The sequence below is a fragment of the Gossypium raimondii genome, chromosome 2 (genome assembly GCF_025698545.1).
Source record: "Gossypium raimondii isolate GPD5lz chromosome 2, ASM2569854v1, whole genome shotgun sequence".
Classification (NCBI taxonomy): domain Eukaryota; kingdom Viridiplantae; phylum Streptophyta; class Magnoliopsida; order Malvales; family Malvaceae; genus Gossypium; species Gossypium raimondii.
The window spans coordinates 46,737,255-46,758,429 of record NC_068566.1 but is presented as its reverse complement, the minus strand read 5'-3'; the positions used below and the strand labels follow the sequence as shown (position 1 = coordinate 46,758,429).

The following is a 21,175-nucleotide window of genomic DNA, read 5'->3' as shown; positions in this document are numbered from 1 at the left end:
ATTAATCAGCCAAGTATTATTAGCAATGGAATTCAAGAAGATAAAGAAAAGGAAATTTACATTATAATTTTATTAAAATTTGTTGTTGGTAAATCTTCCTTTTTCAATTTAAAAATTTACTTCGTAATATGAGAATAGCTAAATAAAATTAATAAATTTTAATTGAAAATATTTATTATTTTAATGATTGGATTGAGATTTTTAAATAAAAATAGAACTTAAATTTTTAATTATACAGATTAAAACACTCAAATTTTGTCAAAGTTGAAAGACTAATAACAAATTTTAATCTTGTAATTTCTTTTAGAGAGGATGGGATTACTTTTGAATTGGGTTAATTTGGGTTTTAAAACTTTTTGAATTTAGGCTATATAAGGTTTCAATCATAGTTGGATATTTTTATTGTTTTAGATTTAAGTTATTTTGGTTTAGACTTGTCTAGCTTTTCAATCAAATCATTTTAAACTTTGGGTAATTTCAACTTCAGATTATTTCGAGTTTAAATAATTTTTAATTAGTGTTATTTTGAATTCAGATTGAATAGATTAAATTAAATGATTAGATAAAATTTATGTTCAAATTTATATTAAATAGATTAATTTTTTGGATTTAGGTTAAAGTTCACATACATAAAAATTTTTTATATGATTTAACTTTAATTCCATGAAAAACATATTTTATTAAATGCAATTTTGAGTAGTTGTAATCCGTGTCTAATTAATTAAAGCCTCTTCCATGTTCACTCGTTACTATAAATACACCTACCACCACCCTTTGCTCGCATTGTGCCACCATCACCACCACCACTCTCTTTTTCTCTCCTTTGATCTTCAACCCATTTTAACCTTATATATCAACCAATGTCCCTCCCTATAACACAAGGGAAAACCCTCCCCGATGCTTGGGACTATAAGGGTCATCCCGCCGAGAGGTCCACCACCGGTGGCTGGACCAGCGCCGCCATGATTCTAGGTTCGTCTTTCATCATCATCATTTCATTTGAGTCTTTTTATGGCTTTAGTTTTAGACACTAAACAAACAAACAATTTGTAATTGTCTTTTCTGTCTCACAGGTGTGGAAGCATGTGAGAGGTTAACAACTTTAGGTATAGCTGTTAACTTAGTGACGTACTTAACGGAAACCATGCATTTAGGCAATGCTACCTCGGCCACCACCGTCACCAACTTCCTCGGCACATCTTTCATGCTTTGTTTACTCGGTGGTTTCATCGCCGATACATTCCTTGGAAGGTATCTCACCATCGGAATCTTCGCCACCGTTCAAGCGACAGTAAGATCATTATCATCATTTTACTTTACAAGTGAAGCAAAACAATTATAAGTTCAATTATTTAAAGTATTAGTATCGTATGAATCATGTACGCAGGGTGTAACCGTCTTAACAATCTCAACAATAATCCCAAGCCTAAGGCCACCAAAATGCACAAGGGACAACGCCACAATATGTACCCCAGCAAGTGGCATCCAACTCACTGTTCTCTACTTAGCCCTTTACCTTACAGCTCTTGGGACTGGAGGTCTAAAATCGAGTGTTTCCGGGTTTGGGTCGGATCAATTTGATGATTCGGACCCCCAAGAAAAATCCCAGATGACCAACTTCTTCAATTGGTTCTTTTTCTTCATAAACATAGGTTCACTTTGTTCAGTGACCATTTTGGTTTACATCCAAGACAATTTAGGACGTGAATGGGGATATGGCATTTGTGCTTGTGCTATTGTGATAGGGTTAGTGGTGTTTCTATCGGGTACAAAGAGGTACCGGTTTAAGAAACTGGTGGGGAGCCCATTGACCCAAATTGCTACAGTCTTCGTAGCTGCCTGGAAAAAGAAGCATTTGGAGTTGCCATTGGATCCATCGTTGCTTTTCAATATTGATGATGCAGCTGAGGGGTTGAAGATGAAGAAGAAACAAAAATTGCCCCACACCAAAGAGTTCCGGTTAGTCATCTATTTAAAAACTCGTTTAACAGTTCATGTTGAATTTAAAAGCTAATCAGATGATTCGTGACGATATTAGTTTTGGTCAAAAATTATCAATCTGGCATATTGGTTAACAGATACCATATGTTATTTGACGATGGATTCATTAAAAGGGAAAAGAAACAAAAATAAAAATAAAAAGGATTACTATGTCTATTTATTGCATATAGAAAACAAAACGTAACCTGACTTCTAATATAAAAATTTCTATAATACTTTTACTAAAAAATAATTAAAAGAATATACATAAAGTTCAGTATATATACTGGAATAATTAAATACTTTTTCATTAATCTTTCTTTTCATACAAACAAATATTTTTTTTCTAACGTAATACTTAAAACACTACAATTAATCAACCTATACCTTTCCACCATTCATCCAAAGGGATGCTAAATAATGAAAAGACTAAAGATTAAGTTAATGATTTTCAACATTGAATCTATTTAGGGTAACATATATAAAGGATAGAGTAGCATAATGCATAGAGTAGTGAACCAAGGATTAAGGGAAAGGGGACCACTAATAATAAGATTACAAAGTAATGGAATATGATAAAGATTCAAAATATTATAGTTAATTAATAGTAGCATTAATGTTAATGTTCCCAAAATAACATTAGGTGCCAAGCATCTAACATATGGTAGGGTCCAATATGATAGATTATCCTCAATCAGTTGGGTATATGAAATCAATCAAAGAGTAGAATTATTGAAATTTCATAGGGCTTGTGGATATATATAAATGACAACCCTATCTCAATTCCCCCCCCCCCCCCCCACCTGATCATGATATTTTATAGCTCATTCACGAATCCAAATACAACCGCTATCTTCGCCTTTCAAGCTTAGGTGACAATTAATTGGATAAATAGTCTCTATAAATTAGATTAAAGAGTAGATTTTTTCTTTTATTAAAACTTTTATCTATTTTTACTGTTAAAATTGGTCATTTTACATCAACATGAGGTACACGTGACATACTATATGTAATTATCTAATTATTTTGTTAACCACACGGTTTTAATAATAGAAATAATTAAAAATTTTAACTGAAAGAACTTGTTTATTCTTTAATTTAACGTATAAAACTAATTTACTAATTTTTAAATAAAATATAATTTAATTTAATTCTTAATACAAAATATTTATAAAACTTTTACTTTGGAAAACATATTTGTGTGTCATGTTTCATGTCCAAAAACAGACAATAAATTTTATATCATGAAAAATATATCATTATTGATGAAATGGATTTACTTAAATATCACTTCAACTTAATCTCGTAAAACTATTGAAGACATACGATTATATAAAATAAAAAAGAGATCATGGAACATTAGGCCAGACTGTCGCCCAATTAATCCTCACCAATAAACCTTCCCCAGTTAAAATACTTTAAAGACACATTGGCTTTAGTTGTCCGAAGCCTGTTCACTTGCCTTCCATCACACTTTTTTTATTTCTCACATTAAACTAAAAATAGTAAGCTTTATACATTACATCAAAGAGTAAATTAGTTATTTTTATTAAAATTTTACTTATTTATATCGTTAAAATTTGATGTAGTTGATAAAATAATAAAAAAATAACATGTGACATGTAACGAATCCATAATACTTTTACATATTATAAACATATTATATGTTACACAATTAATTCTTGATTTGGTCTATCAAGAAATTTTCTTGATTTTGTAGGTTTATTTCCATAGCCAAACATACACGTTTCCTCACCATTTTAATGAGACTAGTAATGAAGCTTTAAAGTCTTCAACAATCAAAATCAAACTCCAATGACAAGAAACAATGACATTTCATGATATCTGAAAAATAAAATTTTCTAAACGTGTTTGGTTGGAAATGGGAAATAATTGATCAATTCCGGCTGGTTGTGTAATAATTGAAAAAGTTGATAAGAACCCTTTTTTTTTTTTCTTTTTCTTTTTTTATTGGCTGATTATTTTTTCATTGGTTTCAAATTGTCTATATACAGTTTCTTGGATAGGGCAGCTATCAAGGACCCATCTCTTAATGATCAGGCAAATAAATGGAACTTGGCTACATTAACAGATGTTGAAGAAGTGAAATTGGTACTAAGGATGTTACCTATATGGGCAACCACTGTTATATTTTGGACCGTATATGCCCAAATGACAACATTTTCAGTATCACAAGCCACAACCATGAACCGTCACATAGGGAAATTTCAAATCCCACCAGCGTCACTCACTGTATTCTTCGTCGGAAGCATTCTCTTGACAGTTCCGATTTACGACAGGCTCATCGCTCCAATCGCTAGAAAATTACTTAAAAACCCACAAGGGTTAACCCCTTTACAAAGGATCGCTGTTGGTTTAGTTTTATCCATTATAGCAATGGTAGCAGCAGCATTGACCGAAATAAAACGATTGAGAGCAGCAACTACGAATGGTCTTGCGAATAATCCAACCGCTCAAATCCCATTAAGTGTCTTTTGGTTGGTCCCTCAGTTTTTGCTTGTAGGGGCTGGTGAAGCCTTTACATACATAGGACAACTTGATTTTTTCTTAAGGGAGTGCCCAAAAGGGATGAAAACAATGAGTACGGGTTTATTTTTAAGTACACTTTCATTAGGGTTTTTCGTTAGTTCATTATTGGTTACTATAGTTCATAAGGTGACCGGAAACAAGCATCCATGGCTGCCAGATAATTTGAACCAAGGGAGACTCTATGATTTCTATTGGCTTTTAGCAATTTTGAGTTGTTTGAATTTGGCGATTTACCTGGTTTTTGCTAAATGGTATGTGTATAAGGATAAGAGACTTGCTGATGAAGGGATTGAATTGGAAGAATCAGAAACTGCTTTCCATTAAACGAAAGTAATCTTCATTTAAGATTTTGTGTTTATGTAACTTTGTATAATTAGTTGCCAAGTGCTTCGAACTTTAAATAAGTTTGACCCTCCCTTTTTGATGTACAAAAAGAATATGGGAAAGGAAGTAGCAAAAGTAGAATTCCAAGCAAAAATAATAAGAGTTTCTTTCCTTTTTATGATTAGCAAAAAATGTTGAAAATTTCAACTTTCTAACAATGATATATGTTGACCACACATAAAATTATTTAATTTGTAAAATTATATCTGTAAATTTTGATTTGAATAGATTAAATCAAATGACTCGTTTGACTCACACAATAATTTTAACCAAAATCATATAATCAATTATTAATCCAGCTCCACATGTTAACAAGCTGATAATCATCGAATCAAGGTTTCAAGGAGGCAATTTGGTACTATGATGTCGAAAAGACAATTGATATCAAAGTAAAGACATTGCACCTACTATGCAAAGACTAGCAAATTCAAATGTCGGTAAAGGTGACTAATAAAAGGGGAAAAGATTAATTTTCAAGTCTTAATTTAATTAATATCGGTATTGTTGCTAACATAAAAATATTTAGATTCTTTCTATTTAAGAGTTAGAGAGAGGCTATGGATAATTTTAAGCTTATATAAAAAAGAAGAGATATGACAAGATTATATAATAAAATTAATGTTAAAAAAATTATAGTCGTGAGCTTTTAACTTTATTAATATTGTTGTTATTGCAGTGATCAAAAGAATAAATGTGTTTAAATATATATTTTCAATTTAAAATTTAAAGAAAAATTAATTTTAAAAAGGAAAATTATAACTACAAGTAAATATTGTATAAAAATCGAATAAATTAAATAATTTTAGTAATAATCGAATTAAACAAAATCAAACATTATTTCAATAGATTTTCGATTTTACAGAATTTTTTTTTTCTCAATCCTAGGTTTGGGGTTCGGCCTAGAATTGGTAAATTGAATTTGGCTTGTGTGTATTTTTGTTTGCAAAGAAACTACTGTCACCGTCATCTTTGAAAAGGCAAAAAGCTTTTGGCATGTGAATGGTTTTGGTTGTTGCTTAGCTATTATTAAACGCATTATTGATTAATCAGCATATTAATAGAGTAATAAAAGTTCATGTGCCATCCACCATATGATTTCAAGTGATTTTAGGGAAATGGACATTGAAAAATAGAGGACTAGCTTTGACCCAAGGCTCAATATTATGCGTAAAAACAATATTTGATTGTCAAACTATGAAAAATTAATCAATCCGTGAACCCCCATTGGGGGTAATAGTTTAACATCAATTCGTAAGCCAAAACAATTAATTAAATCATGATGTTTAACGTTTTACATAAAACGAATGAATTGGTCAAGATTGTTAACTCTAATATAGGTAAAAACATGCAGTATTGTATTTTATTCTTTTATTTAAAAATAATAAATTAGTTCATGTAAGTCGATCAAAGAGTAAATTAATTTTTGTTAAAATTTCATCCATTTTACTATTAAAAACTAGCGTGATTGACGGAATAACCAAATAGTTACATGTGGTGTACTATGTGTACTTCATGTTAATGTATAGGAACTAATTTTAATACTAATAATGAATGAAATTTTAATAGAATGACTCGCTTACTCTTTGACTGAACATGCAGAGATTAATTTATCAATTTTTAATATATAGAAAAATAAAATGCAATCAAACTCTTAATATAAAGATCTCCATGATACATTTACTCTCTAATATCACAAACAAACAAATCAAGACAGGATATAGATCAATTAATAAGTTCCATTTAATTTTAATTAAATTAGTAAGTGAGAACTATTTGATCTTGTGCATTTAATTTTGTAGAGGGTAAAATTTTAAACAGTGATAATTCTAAACATTGTAAATATTGATTTGTCATGCTTCAAAATCACACATAGAAAAAAAATTTTACTAGTTTTAAAATACAGTAAAAATTCAACAAGTACTTCAAGCCCAACAATGAAAACTAAACCTACAATCTTACCTATTAAAATATGACAAGTCATTATAAATTTATACTTCAAAACCCTTAAATAATTTAACTCATTTAATTTTAAAATGAAATTTTGGCGAAAATCTTAGATTTTAAGCATTCAAGTCTGATATCTACAATATGTAATTAAATATGTGGGTCTCTCGATCCTATCATATATTGTTGTTATGTGTGGGTTTTAATCTAGTTAATTAATTAGTAATCTGTTTATATTATAATAATTTGATTCATATAGATTACTCGAATATGTATTTATATTTATACTTTAATTCTATTGTACTTATAAACTTTGAAAACAATTAAACTCAACCGATAATATAAAAATCAATAAGTCACAAACAATCCAAAATTTAATAGATAACATTACTAAACACTTAATAAGAGTAATATAATTTTTTCCACAAGAATACATGATTCTTTTGATTGGGAATTTGTTTACAAGTAGAATCAAATGAAACATTGCAAACAACGAGGTCGGGAACATGTTCGTGAACGTGTAACAGTTAGCAAGGAATGGCCTTTGGTTGATCTCAAAAGTGAGAAATATTTGGATATTCTTTTTGTCAGAGAATCAAAGTTAATTAAAACCTTCAAATTATTGTTTTTTAAGTAATGAAGATTATGGTATTTGTCTAATCATATCCATGGACCTCATCAACTTGCATGATTCTCTCAAATATGCAGAATGACAGCACAAAAATCCACGACATGGAGCTGTTTCCTTGTCTCTTAAATATGCATTAAAATTATAGGGAAATTATACTTTAAGTTTACGTTTTTATCATTTAATTTTAAAAAATTTATAAAATGGTCATTAAACTATTTGAAAGATTTTTTTTAAGTTAATGAAATGTTAAAATTGTTGTGGTATGGCCTTTTCTGTTTACATTACCTATACTAATTGAAAGATCTCTTCCACTTCTCTTCTACAATCTAGTTTTTTATTAAACAGGTTTGAACATCACGAATCTGTGAATCAAAATCCAAATAGATTTCTTCTCTAATCTCCGACATTGACCATCAGATCAACTTGGATTTAAGGTATGTTCTTCTACTCATTGATGGGTACTGATTCATCGTACCGATAGTCAAATCGTCACTTGGAGCTCGCTATCTAGACTTTTTTTAAAGAGCAAAAAACTTAATAGTGCAGTAAAATAAAAATTTTCGAAAAGTTTAGTGAGTTAAATGAAAACTTTTGAATAGTTTAATGAATATTTTGTAACTTTTTGAAGTTGAAAGACCAAAATGTAAATTTACTAATAGTTTAATGACTTTTCGGAGTAGTTTACCCTAACATTAATTACTGCCCAAAATTCCATACGATTGGAATATGGCGAGGGGTATAATTGAATCGATGCTATTTGCAAGCAAGCAATCACGTGGAAACCCTTTGCTTGACATTATCTGCTCCCTCTTATCGGCTAGTTGGGCAGCAAATTGGATGCTGCCCCATTTGTGGTGCTTTTGTCTCAACCTTGGGATTCAATTGAATTTTTTTATTATTAATTACAAAGGGGTCCCATATGCTAAAAAATATCTTTCAGATTAGTCCAAAATTTCCCTTTCTCTTTCTAATAATTTAAGGGCTGCTGTCTTTTGAGGCTGTAATGGATTAGTGGGTTTGTCTTCGGAAGCAATCCGGTGGGTGGTTTCATTGAACTGCAATTATACCTATTAATTCTGATTGGTATTTGAAAATTCAATTCCATCAATCTATTTTAATTATAAAAGTTAATACTTTTGGATTCATCCAACTTAAATTTGAATGGAAATTACATAAATAAAACTGAACTTGAAATAGCACAAATAAATAATTTAAAATTATCTAAACTTGAAGTAACAAAATATAACTTAAAATAAACTCATAATGAACCAAATTGAAAAATCCAAACTTCAAACTTAAATGGCTCAAACCTAAAATAACTTGAAACTGAAATTGACCTAAACTTAAAATGATATGAAAAAGTTAAAACTCGAATCCACTTGATTTAGATTTACTTAATCCAAAGACCACCCCAATATCTAACCTGCCAAAATAATAGGTCTACATGCAATGCTATTCAATTTTCCTAAACTTGATTTTTACTTTTTTTGCCATCAAAATACTTTTGCCACTAGATCAAGAGGTCGTTAGCCAAAAAAATATTTTTTAATCAATCAAGTTTTTTCGAGAAAGGGTCATCTAATTTACATGTTATTAGAGATTATGAATTTTAATCCTAGTAATTATTTTTAAATATTTTTCAAGTTTTTGTTATCTATCAGGTTGTTGAATATGTCTCGTTAAAAAATCATTCTTCTATGACAAAAAGTGAAAAAAGAGTGCATTTATAGAGGTTATTCATAATCAAGATTATTAGCACATAATTAATGACAAGTACAAATGTATGGATGTTGTAACCAAATAAGACTATTACCATTACCTATCATAACAATCAACTAGGTGGTGAGCTCATTGATTCCTATCCAAAGAACATGTTTAAAGGTAATCACTCGAAAGCTAGCACAAAGATACCTAAGATCACTTGCTAAGTGCCCTAGGCTTGACACTAAATGACTAGTGCTTGTTAGATACCTAATGACAACTAAAGAATCACTCTCAATTTCTACATGCATAACATGTAATTCCGAAAACCACTTAACACCAAGCAATATTTCATTCCCCTCTAAGATAAATCTATCCACACCACACTTAATAATAAATAAACCATAACCATAGTCAAATTGATTATTGGAATATATGAACAAGTATGATACAATATTTTGGAACATGTTAAGCCGATGCCAAGAATGCACCTTCCTTTTTTTTCTCATTTATTAATTTCCTTGGATGAAAACACAGATAATTACGAAATGTAAAATTTTTCAGCTCGATCGGCTCATTCAGTTGAAGGAGCAGCTATAGAATAAATGAACTATGGAGAGACTGAGAGAGATTACATTACACAAACAATTCCCACACTACATATATATATATATATATATATTATATAATTGTTACATTAAACTTTTACACTTTGACCTTTCCATTATCTACCCCCACCAAATGATCCACCTTGAATGTCTCCTGGAAAGACCATCTCAATATTGATCTGCCATTAAAAAGATTGTACCAAATAATTCCATCAAAACAACAATGATCGCTAAGATATATTTACTAAGATACCCCTCAAGGGCAAAAGGCACATCCTAAGTGCTATAACCCTAATGTGGTGTGGTTCGGGGAAGAGGGACAGCAATAAATCAATGGCAAAACTACTGTAAAAAGCCATTTCAAATTGCATTTCCTCCATTTACTAAAAAAATTTCATAAATTAATCCATGTACATTAGATCAAACAACAAGCTGATCCTTTCTGTTAAAATTCCATCCATTTCTATTGTTACAAACTAATGTGACGGAATAACCATATAATTACACATGACAAGTCACGTGTACCTCATGTTGCTAGTTTTTAATAATAAAAATGAACAAAATTTTAACAAAAAAACGAGTTTGTTCATTTTTTTTAATTAAGGAAGAAAAATACAATGCAACTCTTAGTACAAGAGCCATCATCATACTTTTACTATAAATAAATAGAACAGTATAGGACTGAAAAAGTTGAAACTTTAGAATTAATGTTAAAGAAACCTCTAGTTTCTCTCTAATAATTCAAAGATGATAATAATAACAACCGCGACAATGCTGGCCGTGAAGTTTACAGCTTATTTATACTATATTTTTCTTGTAAATAAAGTTTATAACCCTAGATAATACTAGCCATAGTCCTTAGATTTAAACCCTAAAATATCTTAACCATCCATAATATACTTAATAATTAATAAATATTTCAGTAAAAATTAATATAAAATAAGTATAAGTTTTACCACTTCAGCATAAATTTGTGAATCAATTCCACAACTAATGCTCATCTTTAAAACTAAATATTTTTATTATATTTATTATTTGCGGAATTAATGCGGAATGGCTTTTCATTATATTTATTATTTTTCTTCGAATTAATAGAGAAACTAAATATTTTTATAACCCTACATTTTCAAGGGTCTCAACTTCTTTCTTGTTTTTCAGCCCTAGTTCTTTCATTGTTGCTATTTTCTCCTAAACCACACCATCTTGCCCGGACGCGCACTCACCCGAGTAGGTAAAGTGCAATATGAATATAAATAACATAATAAACTATAAGGAGTGGTCTAGTTTATCTTAAAGGCATACATTCTTTTTTCTGGTCAATATGCATGATTTCCTTACGTTCCATGTCTTTTGCAGGCTTTTCTTTTTAATGCCTATTTGCCTTATTGAAAAGCTTGCCTAGGCGCACCAGGCAAGTCATATGCCTCATCAAATGAGTCTCACCTTAAAGGGTCTAAGGCGCGGATGCACCTACGCCTATACACACACCATGACATCATCATATGTAGCACAAAAAAAGAAAGTATTCAGAAGTAAATGCAACAACTCACCTAAAATTGAAGTCAGGATCATTCAGAGGAATCAACTAATTCTTCATTGAATTCACCAAATATATTTGGACATCCATCCCATTTTCCTTGTTCTCTTGCTTCCCAATACCCGCCTGTGTAGCGGAAGGATCCATTTTCACTATCTTGATTGAACCATCTAGGCTTCCACCCATTTTCTTGTAGTTTTCTTGACTGTGCAAAAATGATCAGAAGCAGTGTGAAGATCAGCAGTAAAAATCAATAATCTAAATTTACTCCCTACATAGAAGCAGAAATTATTGCCACTATCCAAACAAAAAGAAAATGAACTTATTGCCACTATGCACAACACTGGTTAGGGGATTCATTTCTCATTGCAGTAAGAATTGCTAATCAGGTCAAATTGTATGCTTAAACTATGTCATTATCTATACAACACGATTTATTAAAATATATATATATATGCATGTATGTGACACCTCATGATTATGATAAAAAAATAACCACAAACACAACACTAATAACTTAAGGTGGGGAAAAGATGTTGATTTACCCCATAAATTTACAGGATTTCCTTACCAACTTTTTATCCACCAAATAACTACTGACCGAAGTAAATGATTATTTGTTTGAATCAGCAGTACTGAAATTGACATATCACTGTTTAAATTTATGGCCTGAAAGATATTCTGAGAAACACACGTTTAGTTTTATTGATGGTCTTTCACTACATAGGGCCACTTGATATCATCACCATGTTTAAATTTTAAGCTTAATGACAAATTTGACCATTGTTAAAATAGTCCTAATTGTATTATTGAACCTTTTTTTGCCATCAACCTTTATTCTTTTTTTCAAATTGCTTTTTTTTAACAAATTCGATAAAAGTACTGTTAATAAAGTTAACAAGATGATATGAAATTTCATACGTGGAATATTTTAATGAATATTTTAATGAGATATAATTTATTATTTAGATAACTCAATAAGATAATTACATGTGAAAAATAATAAAATAAATAAAAATTCATGAAGTTAAAAAATAATTCTTAATTTAAAGAAAATAAACGTAATTATTTAAAAGTTTCAAAATGAATGCACACATTCAGTATTTTTGGTTTGATTTATTCATTATCTTTTGAAACCTCTCAATAAACAAACATATGTATTCATTTTGAAACCTTTTTAGATAATTATGTTTATTTTTTAAACTAAGAGTTATTTTTTAATTTCATGTATGATTTATTTAATTTATTACTTTTCACATGTAATTATCTTATTGGGTTACTTAAGTAATAAATTACTATCTCATTAAAATATTCCACATCATCCTCGTTAAAAATACTTTCATCAAATATGTTAGAAAAACCAATTTGAAAAAAATGGTTGATAGCCAAAAAGACTCAAAAATACAATTAGGGCCATTTTGACAAAACATATAAACATTAATGGCCAAATTTGTCATTAAACCTAAATTTTACTGAATTAACTTTTGATACCATTGATTGTTCTCGCAATTCAAAAACAAACTGGTTTTTAACGTAGGCAATTTATCTTAAACAAATTAAATATTAAGTTTGACTTAAATTTAAAATATTGGGAAGGCGTAGAAGCCAGAAAACGCATAAAACCAAACAACAAAGGAGGTTTTTCTTGAGGGAACAACAAACTGACAAAGCATTGGCTCAACACTATTTATCAGCAAATGACTGCATGAGCATAGATGCATGAAATTGCCCAAAAACAATATACATGAAAATGAAGGAGATGAAAACATACCATTCTCTGCCTCCTTTCCAACCGTTGTTTCTCAGCATTTGCTCTATCATATTCTCCATTCTCCAGATGACGTTGGTCTGGCCTAAGCCTAGAATCAGTGGGTGGGAGCTTCTCCTTAATCCGTGATCAAATACCCGGGATCAGACAACGCTATAGAAAACAATTAGATATGCATAAGAGGAACATGAAAATGGTTTTGAGAAAGTGATGCAATACATCATCTCTACCTGCAATCCTGGCGTTAGCTCATTTAGTGTGATCGCAAATGATGTTAAGTTGTAGCGAGTCAGGTTAGGAGGTGGCTTGTCCCTCTTCCATAACAAGGAGGCATTTGACGGATTGCAGTCCTTCAGCTTTCCACTGAAATCGCCACTTATATAATACATGCTGTCATCCCATTTGCCAGTTAATGTTGCAACCTTTTTACCCGAAAGGTCTTCAACGGAACCATGGACCTAATAAATGTAGGATAGGATAAACAATTTACTACAGAAAATAACAGTTTTAAAGACAGAAGATAGACTAATAAATATATTAAGCAATCAAGCCTGGATAACCCATTTCGCGGATTGGATAACTGAAATGGGCTACTAAAATAAAACTTAAGAAACAATTAGATCACCAACTAACCTGGTGAGGGGTGCGGTCAAGAATAGATTGCTCTTTGAATTTGAGTTTGCATGAATATTCACGATTCCCGTGAATATGCATCAATCCATGGTGATCACAATACAATTTACCAAGGATAATATTATAAATAGTAGTTGTTACCTGAAAATAATGAAGTTCAAAACTTCAAATAATTTATACCATGCAAGTAGAAATAGAAGCTAAGAATATGGAAACACCTAAATAGCACATGCAGTAAATATACAGCCAATTGTGCATACCTTGCTCCACTGAAATATTTCACCATCATCGAACTCTAGTGTCAAAACTCCAACAGGATCAAGCTGAATCGACCGCCCCCAAAACTTTGTGCGAAGGTTACTGTCACCCCAGAATTTCCAACCATTACCTTCACAATGACATGCAATAAGGGTTGGGTGGTGACTAACCTGTTTCAACTTGGAAGGTAAGTCCTCTATGCTATGGAATGCAAATATTTGCTTCAAGATAAACAGAAGTAACAACTAGGAAAGGTAAGTACTGCAAAGGCCTATAGAACTAGTATAATTTGCATTTGCTTCCTAAGTTCTCAAAGAACACTTTTGTACTGTTTCTACTCACTGTTTTGATAACCTAAAATTGATAATTGTTTGAAGCTGAAATATTCCTTCCTGGAACTATCCAAGGACTTGTTGTTTTCCAGATAAATGGTTCAAAATATTACCCAAGACCCTTTCTCTCACAACATTATCCACAATAAAAAGATGACAGCGCTTTCCACTTTCTTCTTAAAAGAAGAAAATAAACCCCTTTTTTTGTGGTTTAAAAGCATCTACTCTACTTCAAGATATGTCATTTACTTCTCAAGGCTGTTTAATTTCATTTATCAGAGAGCATGGGAAAGTGAAGCACTGAGTTGTATCTCCAGACTACTGAGAATTGAAAAACCTTAATTTAATAAATAAATAAATAAGGTTTCCCAGTTTATCAATTAAGTTCATTATAAAGGTTGCACCATTCTAATATGAAGTTAACTGTACTGAAAGATCTTGAAGACTGACCTTCTCAGAGAAGAAACGAACTCCTTTGTCAGGAAAGTCTGCTTCATAAGTTTCTCCTAGTAAAGGATTGAAAGGCTTACAGTGTCGACCTTCAGAGGAAGCATACCCAGAAACAGCAAATGCTGCAACATTAAGAATCCGCTGGAGACTGTTCCCCTGAAAATTTAACAAAAAAATCCAAACAGAGGATACAATTAGATTGTAGAGGCATAAATGCAAGAGCGCCATCTTTTGTTGACAAAAACTTAATAAGCATTGCAATGAATCCAAAATTTTGAGCACAGGATATGTTAAGATTTCAAGAATAGTCACAAAGCACACAAACCCAAGGGGTACACTCAGAAATGAACTAACATCTCCCTCAAGAAGGGAGCAAGGGACAACTTGCCAAAATGGCTAATACATAATTTTCATGATGTTGTTTATAAAAGGTGATAATATGGGTATAAACTTTTTTAAAAGGAAAACCTTGGTCCAATCATAAATGAGTCAATTAATTAGCTCCAAATATTATGTCCTGACCAGAAAAATATAAGTGCATAAGGTATAAAACTGTCTGCTTCTACAGACCAAAAGAACAGCCACAAATTCAGCCCAACATAAGGCAAAACACAGAGGGGATGATGAGCCTTTTCATACTGAGTCAAAATAGTTAGACGTTTCTGCACTAGGTAACCATTTTCTTAACACTCCTACCCATCCAATAAGAGAGATAAGATCCATGTTTAGAGAGTTGCAAGTGGAGATCCTGAAGTATCTTCAGTAACATTTTGACAGATTTGCAGTGTCACTCTAGAAATATCAGCCAAGAGCAAACAGCCATTTCTAAAATCCTAGAAGTCCACATGTTGAAAATTGTTGAAAAGAAGATAAAATTTTGGTTTTACCCTAAGAAAAACAGTGCATATATCAAGAGAGCCATCAAATATTAAAGATGAAATGTATGAAAAACGTACTTCTTTTCCATACTTGTATGCTCGGTCTAAAAGATAAGAATATTCTAGGTCCTCAAAACATTTCTGAAGGGATGATATTGGTTCATTAAAGTAAACAGGGAGACAAACTCGTGTAAGATCCTTTCCCACATTGTCTTTGATCATAGACCAAAGGCTAACCCCTTTCTCTTTTTCAACTGGATCTGGAAGCTTTTTTCTCCTTTCAATTTGAGCATATCTGGAATAACAATCTTCTTTATCACCATGCATCCTTTCCACATCATCTAATTGATTTTCATTTTCTTTCTGATTATCTGCATGATCAGCCGCCCCTCTTACAGACCCACAAATAACAGCGGGTTCAGTAAAATGCTCTTTTGTGTCATGGAAGGAGGTTTCATCTTCATCAGACACATCCTCAAGCTCTTGTTTCTCAATATCACCGGATGATTCTGTTGTGCTGCCTTCTGAAAACCCAAACAAGATGTCAGACTAAAGAGAACTTGGCAAGAAAATATTAAAAGGAAACAAATCTTAACACTAAGATAATAACTCAATACAACCAATGATGTTAAGGTGTGTGTGACTTAGCATCAAACAGAACAACCTCTACACACTCTTTCAGGTGAGGCACATTTGATAATGCACACATCTGGTGTGTCTAAGCAGACTTTTTGAGGGCGGTAGGTGCAAATAAAGCAATTCTGCTCAAAGTTCTCTTTAATTTCTAAGGGTTTTTTCCATTAATTGTATTTTCAACAGCATATATATATATATATATATATATAAAGACAATATCAAACCTCTACTTATCAATATTTGAGTATTCAACATGGGATTACAAGGAAATCAAGCATATTAGCCAACAAAAGAAGATGAAAATTTTGCATGTTTTGTATAATAAGTTCGATCACTCTTTAGAGTTTATCAAAATTGTATAAGCTTATACACACTCATAAAAAAATACATGTAAATACATCTTTTATCATACTTTAATCAGGCAAGGGATTTTTGCACTTTATGCCTTATACAAATGCAACAATTCTAGAGCATATAGTGTGCCTTGCACCCTTAACAACATTAGTTGAAACATTTCTAAACCTAAAATTTAAGTAAAACGAGAATGGTGATGATCAATAAGAGCAAAATGGCAGGAAATTGCCATTACAACATCGGATAATCAAGGGTATTTCTTATTCAAGAAAGCATGATGAAACTGTATGACATTAGTTTATCCATGAAGTGCTACCATCATTTGACTATAGGTATGTACAAAATGACTAAGATTACCTTCCTTGACTAACATAATTTAAACAATATAGTTGAGTATGTACCACTGTATTTTCCACGCCCTATACCAGAATATTCATGCTTTGACAACTGGTAGTCTCCATCATGAATTCCAGAGCTTTCAGCTTCAATATTAGCTGCCTGCACATGCAACAAAAACACAATCTCAGTTTACCATTAACATTAAACAATAAAGCTTAGTGCCATTATGTGTACAGTGAACCACAAAGAAATGACGTTATTATGCAATTTCATATAAGAACCAACAATTTACAAGATGATATACCTAAAATCAACATTAATTAAGACAACATTTTAAGAGATGAGATGATAAAAGACGCTCCTTAGAAATTCCCCGCCCGCCCCCCCCCCCCAATTATATTTATTAGGAATTTGGGAATTTGTTGATCAACTTGGGCTTTCATTTATAATTAAGATTAAGGGAAGTCCATCTACCATGAGAAATAGTTGTTATTATTAGTGAGTTCACATTACCTCCAATTGCCTTAATGTGTCAAGCAAAATAGATCTTTCTTCACAAAGTACTTTAAGTTGTCCTTGTATCTCCGAGAACTCTGAAAGCATAATCTGCTCACAGTCCTTCACAAGGTTATCACTGATTCCCTCCTCAAGCAACCGTTTCTTGAGCCTATCAGTTGATATAGACAAATCACGGGGGACAAGAGAGAGATTATCATTTAGCGGTCGCAGTGGAAAGAGGCTCCTGGTTGATACCAAAGCTTGTATCCAAGCGACCCGATCTTTCTTAGAATCGGTTCTCAAATGAAGGGTCTTTGTTGCAGTGAAAATGTAAAACCGTCTGTCATCAGATTTGCTCTCCCGAAATGACGAGATCTGCTACAAGAATCCAATTAACAGCCCCATGAGTTATGCAAGAGTTCCCTTAAAGAGGCATGATCACATTGATCAAGACGAATTTATATGCATGAGTCAAAACATGTCTAAAAAGTCCATTTCAAGAAACAAAGAAAGGAAAAGAAATACAATCAATTCAAGATAATGCAAGTTGAAAAGCTCAATTAAATCCTTGTATCCCTCACCAAGATTGGATCATTACTGCTGGAAATTTTCTGGAATCACCCGAAGAAAAACAACATATCTGTAGCTTAGACAACCAAGAACCAACCTTTAGGCTATCAAGGTGTAACCTCAGCAGAAGCCAAACCCAATTACCATCAAACGCCAGATGGATACAAAAAAAGAAAAAAGAAAAGAAAAGAAAAAAGGTACTGTAAGTTTCTAAGAAAAACTTGTTTTAGCAACAAACAAACAAACTCTTAGCTACAGAAAAACAAAACCCAAACTTCATCACCTAATCCCATGCTACTTTTTGAGGATTACAACTGTCTAGGGATAAAACAAAGATGAAGAATCGCCATTTGGATCTACTCGACCATAGGAGAATATACTTAAAACAAATTCAAAATAAATATTACTATTATATTATCGTTTGAGTTTTCCCGTTTCTAAACGTTGTTCTGTCCAACCATAAAATTCTTTATAAACTTAACCAGTCAAGCCCCACCTAAAAGTCTCAAGTCCCCACGCTGATCTTTTTCCTTTTCTTTTTCTCAATGTTTATTTCACTAAAAAATAAAACCCATAAAAACTATGAAATAAGACAATGTAAAATGTTAAAAATAAAGAAGTTACCTCCCTATTACGAGACAAAATATGCAAAACTCAAAAAAAGGACGGCAACAAACAAAAACCCACTTCGACATTTCAGAGAAATACTCCATCCTCATCACCGTTTGATTTCTACAACATTACATCATTTTTTTTCCTTTGAAAAGAGATAGGAAAAAAAATAAAGAAACCCTCTTCATACTTCCCTCATCACCTTGAAAGAAAGAAAACTAGAGCGGCTGGCAAGCAAAGGGAATGCACTTAGCTGAAGAGAAAGAGTGAGCATGATAAAACGTGGGAAGTGAGGGGGAAAACCAAAAAGATGAAATAATAAAGGAACGAAAAGGGAAGGATCACATTTCAAGTTTGTTGAATCGTTTTTGATGGCTTTGAAAACTTCAATCATCTATCGATAACCGATTAAACGATGATGTGACCACAGCTTAAATCCTAGACCTACACCATACCCTATCACAGCCCTCCAAGCCCACCTGCTGATGTGACCCACTCTACATAAACAACCAGTTAAAACTGTAAAAATATACATTAAAAATAATTATTCTACTTTTTTCACCAGTTAAACATGAAATTGAAAATCACAAAACAACATAGAAAGAAAGAGAGAGAAAAAGAAGGTCCACGGCAAAATTGTTTTGAAGATCCTTTGAACAAATTATGCAGAACTTCATGCCGAACAATGCAAGCAACCTACGGTTCTTGCTCTTCACCTACGGTTCTTGCTCTTCTATTTACTTTTTCTTTTCTGGTTATTTAATTAGCTCAGTTTTCAATGCCTGCTATTTTAATATCTTCAGATGCAAAAACCCAAAATTAGTATAAAATGACATAATTGCTAGATGGTAACAGATCGGTTCAGTATCTTGAATCAAAATATATTAACTACGTTCCGAAAAACAAGTTATATTACCGCCAAAACGGATCACTTTGATCATCTATTTTCTATAGGCTCAATTCTATATTTCTTTTGGAATTTTTGAAAGTCGATTTTCTTTTTTTTTCTGATATATATACCTTTAAATGAACAATGCCAACGGTTTTCTGGTGTTTCCGTCTACCGCTACAACTATCCATCCTCGAAAGCCGATTGCTCGAGACATCACCGATCAATCTGACATCATCGGTCGGAGAGATGAGGTTAAGAGCTTCAGGCCGACGAACTTTCGAGTAAGATAACATTCCATTCCGAAGCAAAAACCACCTGGATCTCCATCCTTTCCCGTAATTAGTCCACTTATAAAGAATCCCAGCGACAGTCCCTTCGGATCCTCCCGCCGTCAACCTCGCAGTCGCATTAACTATTTCAGATCCGGATAAACTCCCTGCCGGCATGCTCCTAGCTCGAGTGAACGAAACTTCCGGTGACTGGTCACCGACGCCGGGACTCTCTAACGATATACAACACAACGGATGCATTTCCTTCACCCGCATTTTTGCTTTCCTCTCTCGATCTCGATCACAATCCGCTTCTTTCCATCGAAAAAAAAAACGAATCGATAGCTGCAACAACAAAAGAAAATATTATAACAACATATCAAAAATGGAGAGAAGTAAAAATGGAATTTTTCTATAAAAAAATTTGTAAGTGAAATTTGATTTAGGGTTTAAAGAAGATACATTTCTTTGGGTTGTAAAGGTGATTTCGAGGGAGTTTGAGGTTTTTAGATTTGTGAAGTGAGCTCTGAAACTGAGAGATTTGTAAATGAAAGAGAAGGTATGGATTACTAAAATGAGGAGCCTCTTTTTATTTATTTATTTATTTAAGCTTGAAACTATCGCATTTTTAATAATAATTTAGTTCCTTTTTTTTATGTTTTTCTTTTTCTTTTTCTTGAGATTGGGGTATACTTGTAATTCAACCTAGTAAGATTTAATAACAAAATTGGATTACTCCATCCGAAATCGAGAATCAATCCAGGTATTGATCCGGAATAAAGGGTTGGGTTGGTTGAACCCATCGGTCTAATCGATTAAAACAAACAAAAATATTTCCTTGAGAGTTGGTTGAATCAATTTTCTCTTTTTTTTAGTAATTTATTCAATTGAACCAAATAAAACTAGATAAATTAAGAATCAATGGTCTAATTGATTCGACTGTCGATCCAATTCTAAAAATATTGAATATTAGTAGGTTATTTAAAAATAGTAATAAGAGTTTTTCTTTTATTGATATAATTTTTATACATTTGTAATTATATAACATAAGCGAATAGTGATTATATCCCACTCTAACACTTTAAAGATTTATAATAATAATAATAAAATAAGAGTTCAAACTCTGTTTTGTATCCTACAAGATTAGAACTATTTTGTAGAACTAGATCGATTGGATCGAGAATCGAACAAGGTATGAATAAAAGGTTGGATCAATTGATTTATAATCCAATTGAATTGATAAATCAAACCAATTAAATTAGACTAAAAATAAGTTGAAACAACGATTTAACCAATTTTTTTCTATTTTTATAATTTATTCAATTGAAATTGAACAAAATCAGCCAAACTG

At 31.8% G+C, this 21,175-nt stretch overlaps 2 protein-coding genes across 10 annotated transcripts; one reads left to right on the top strand and one right to left on the bottom strand.

The window, feature by feature from the left end:
• Positions 1–773: 773 nt before the first annotated feature.
• Positions 774–5,030, top strand: LOC105789241 (protein NRT1/ PTR FAMILY 6.3). Its single transcript, XM_012616541.2, has 4 exons — positions 774–972; positions 1,074–1,291; positions 1,388–1,959; positions 3,996–5,030. The coding sequence occupies exons 1-4, from the start codon at positions 861–863 to the stop codon at positions 4,852–4,854; spliced, it is 1,761 nt and encodes a 586-aa protein (XP_012471995.2). The 5' UTR covers positions 774–860; the 3' UTR covers positions 4,855–5,030.
• Positions 5,031–9,646: 4,616 nt separating this feature from the next.
• LOC105789239 (oxysterol-binding protein-related protein 2A) lies at positions 9,647–20,434 on the bottom strand. Of its 9 annotated transcripts, XM_052627693.1 has the most exons (13): positions 20,287–20,434; positions 19,684–20,169; positions 19,119–19,160; positions 17,497–17,859; positions 17,046–17,142; positions 15,733–16,178; positions 14,777–14,932; positions 13,997–14,164; positions 13,737–13,877; positions 13,335–13,561; positions 13,107–13,227; positions 11,349–11,540; positions 9,647–9,977 (listed from the first exon to the last, which is right to left on the bottom strand). In XM_052627693.1, exons 2-12 carry the CDS (start codon positions 20,098–20,100, stop codon positions 11,367–11,369), a joined length of 2,352 nt encoding a protein of 783 aa, XP_052483653.1. In that variant the 5' UTR covers positions 20,101–20,169; positions 20,287–20,434; the 3' UTR covers positions 9,647–9,977; positions 11,349–11,366. The 9 variants fall into 9 exon arrangements, 8 of the variants coding, with proteins under 8 accessions (XP_052483653.1, XP_012471985.2, XP_052483647.1 ...); XM_012616531.2 differs by lacking the exon at positions 19,119–19,160 and having other exon boundaries at positions 13,107–13,220; positions 13,334–13,561; XM_052627687.1 differs by lacking the exon at positions 19,119–19,160.
• Between the last annotated feature and the right edge of the window lie 741 nt (positions 20,435–21,175).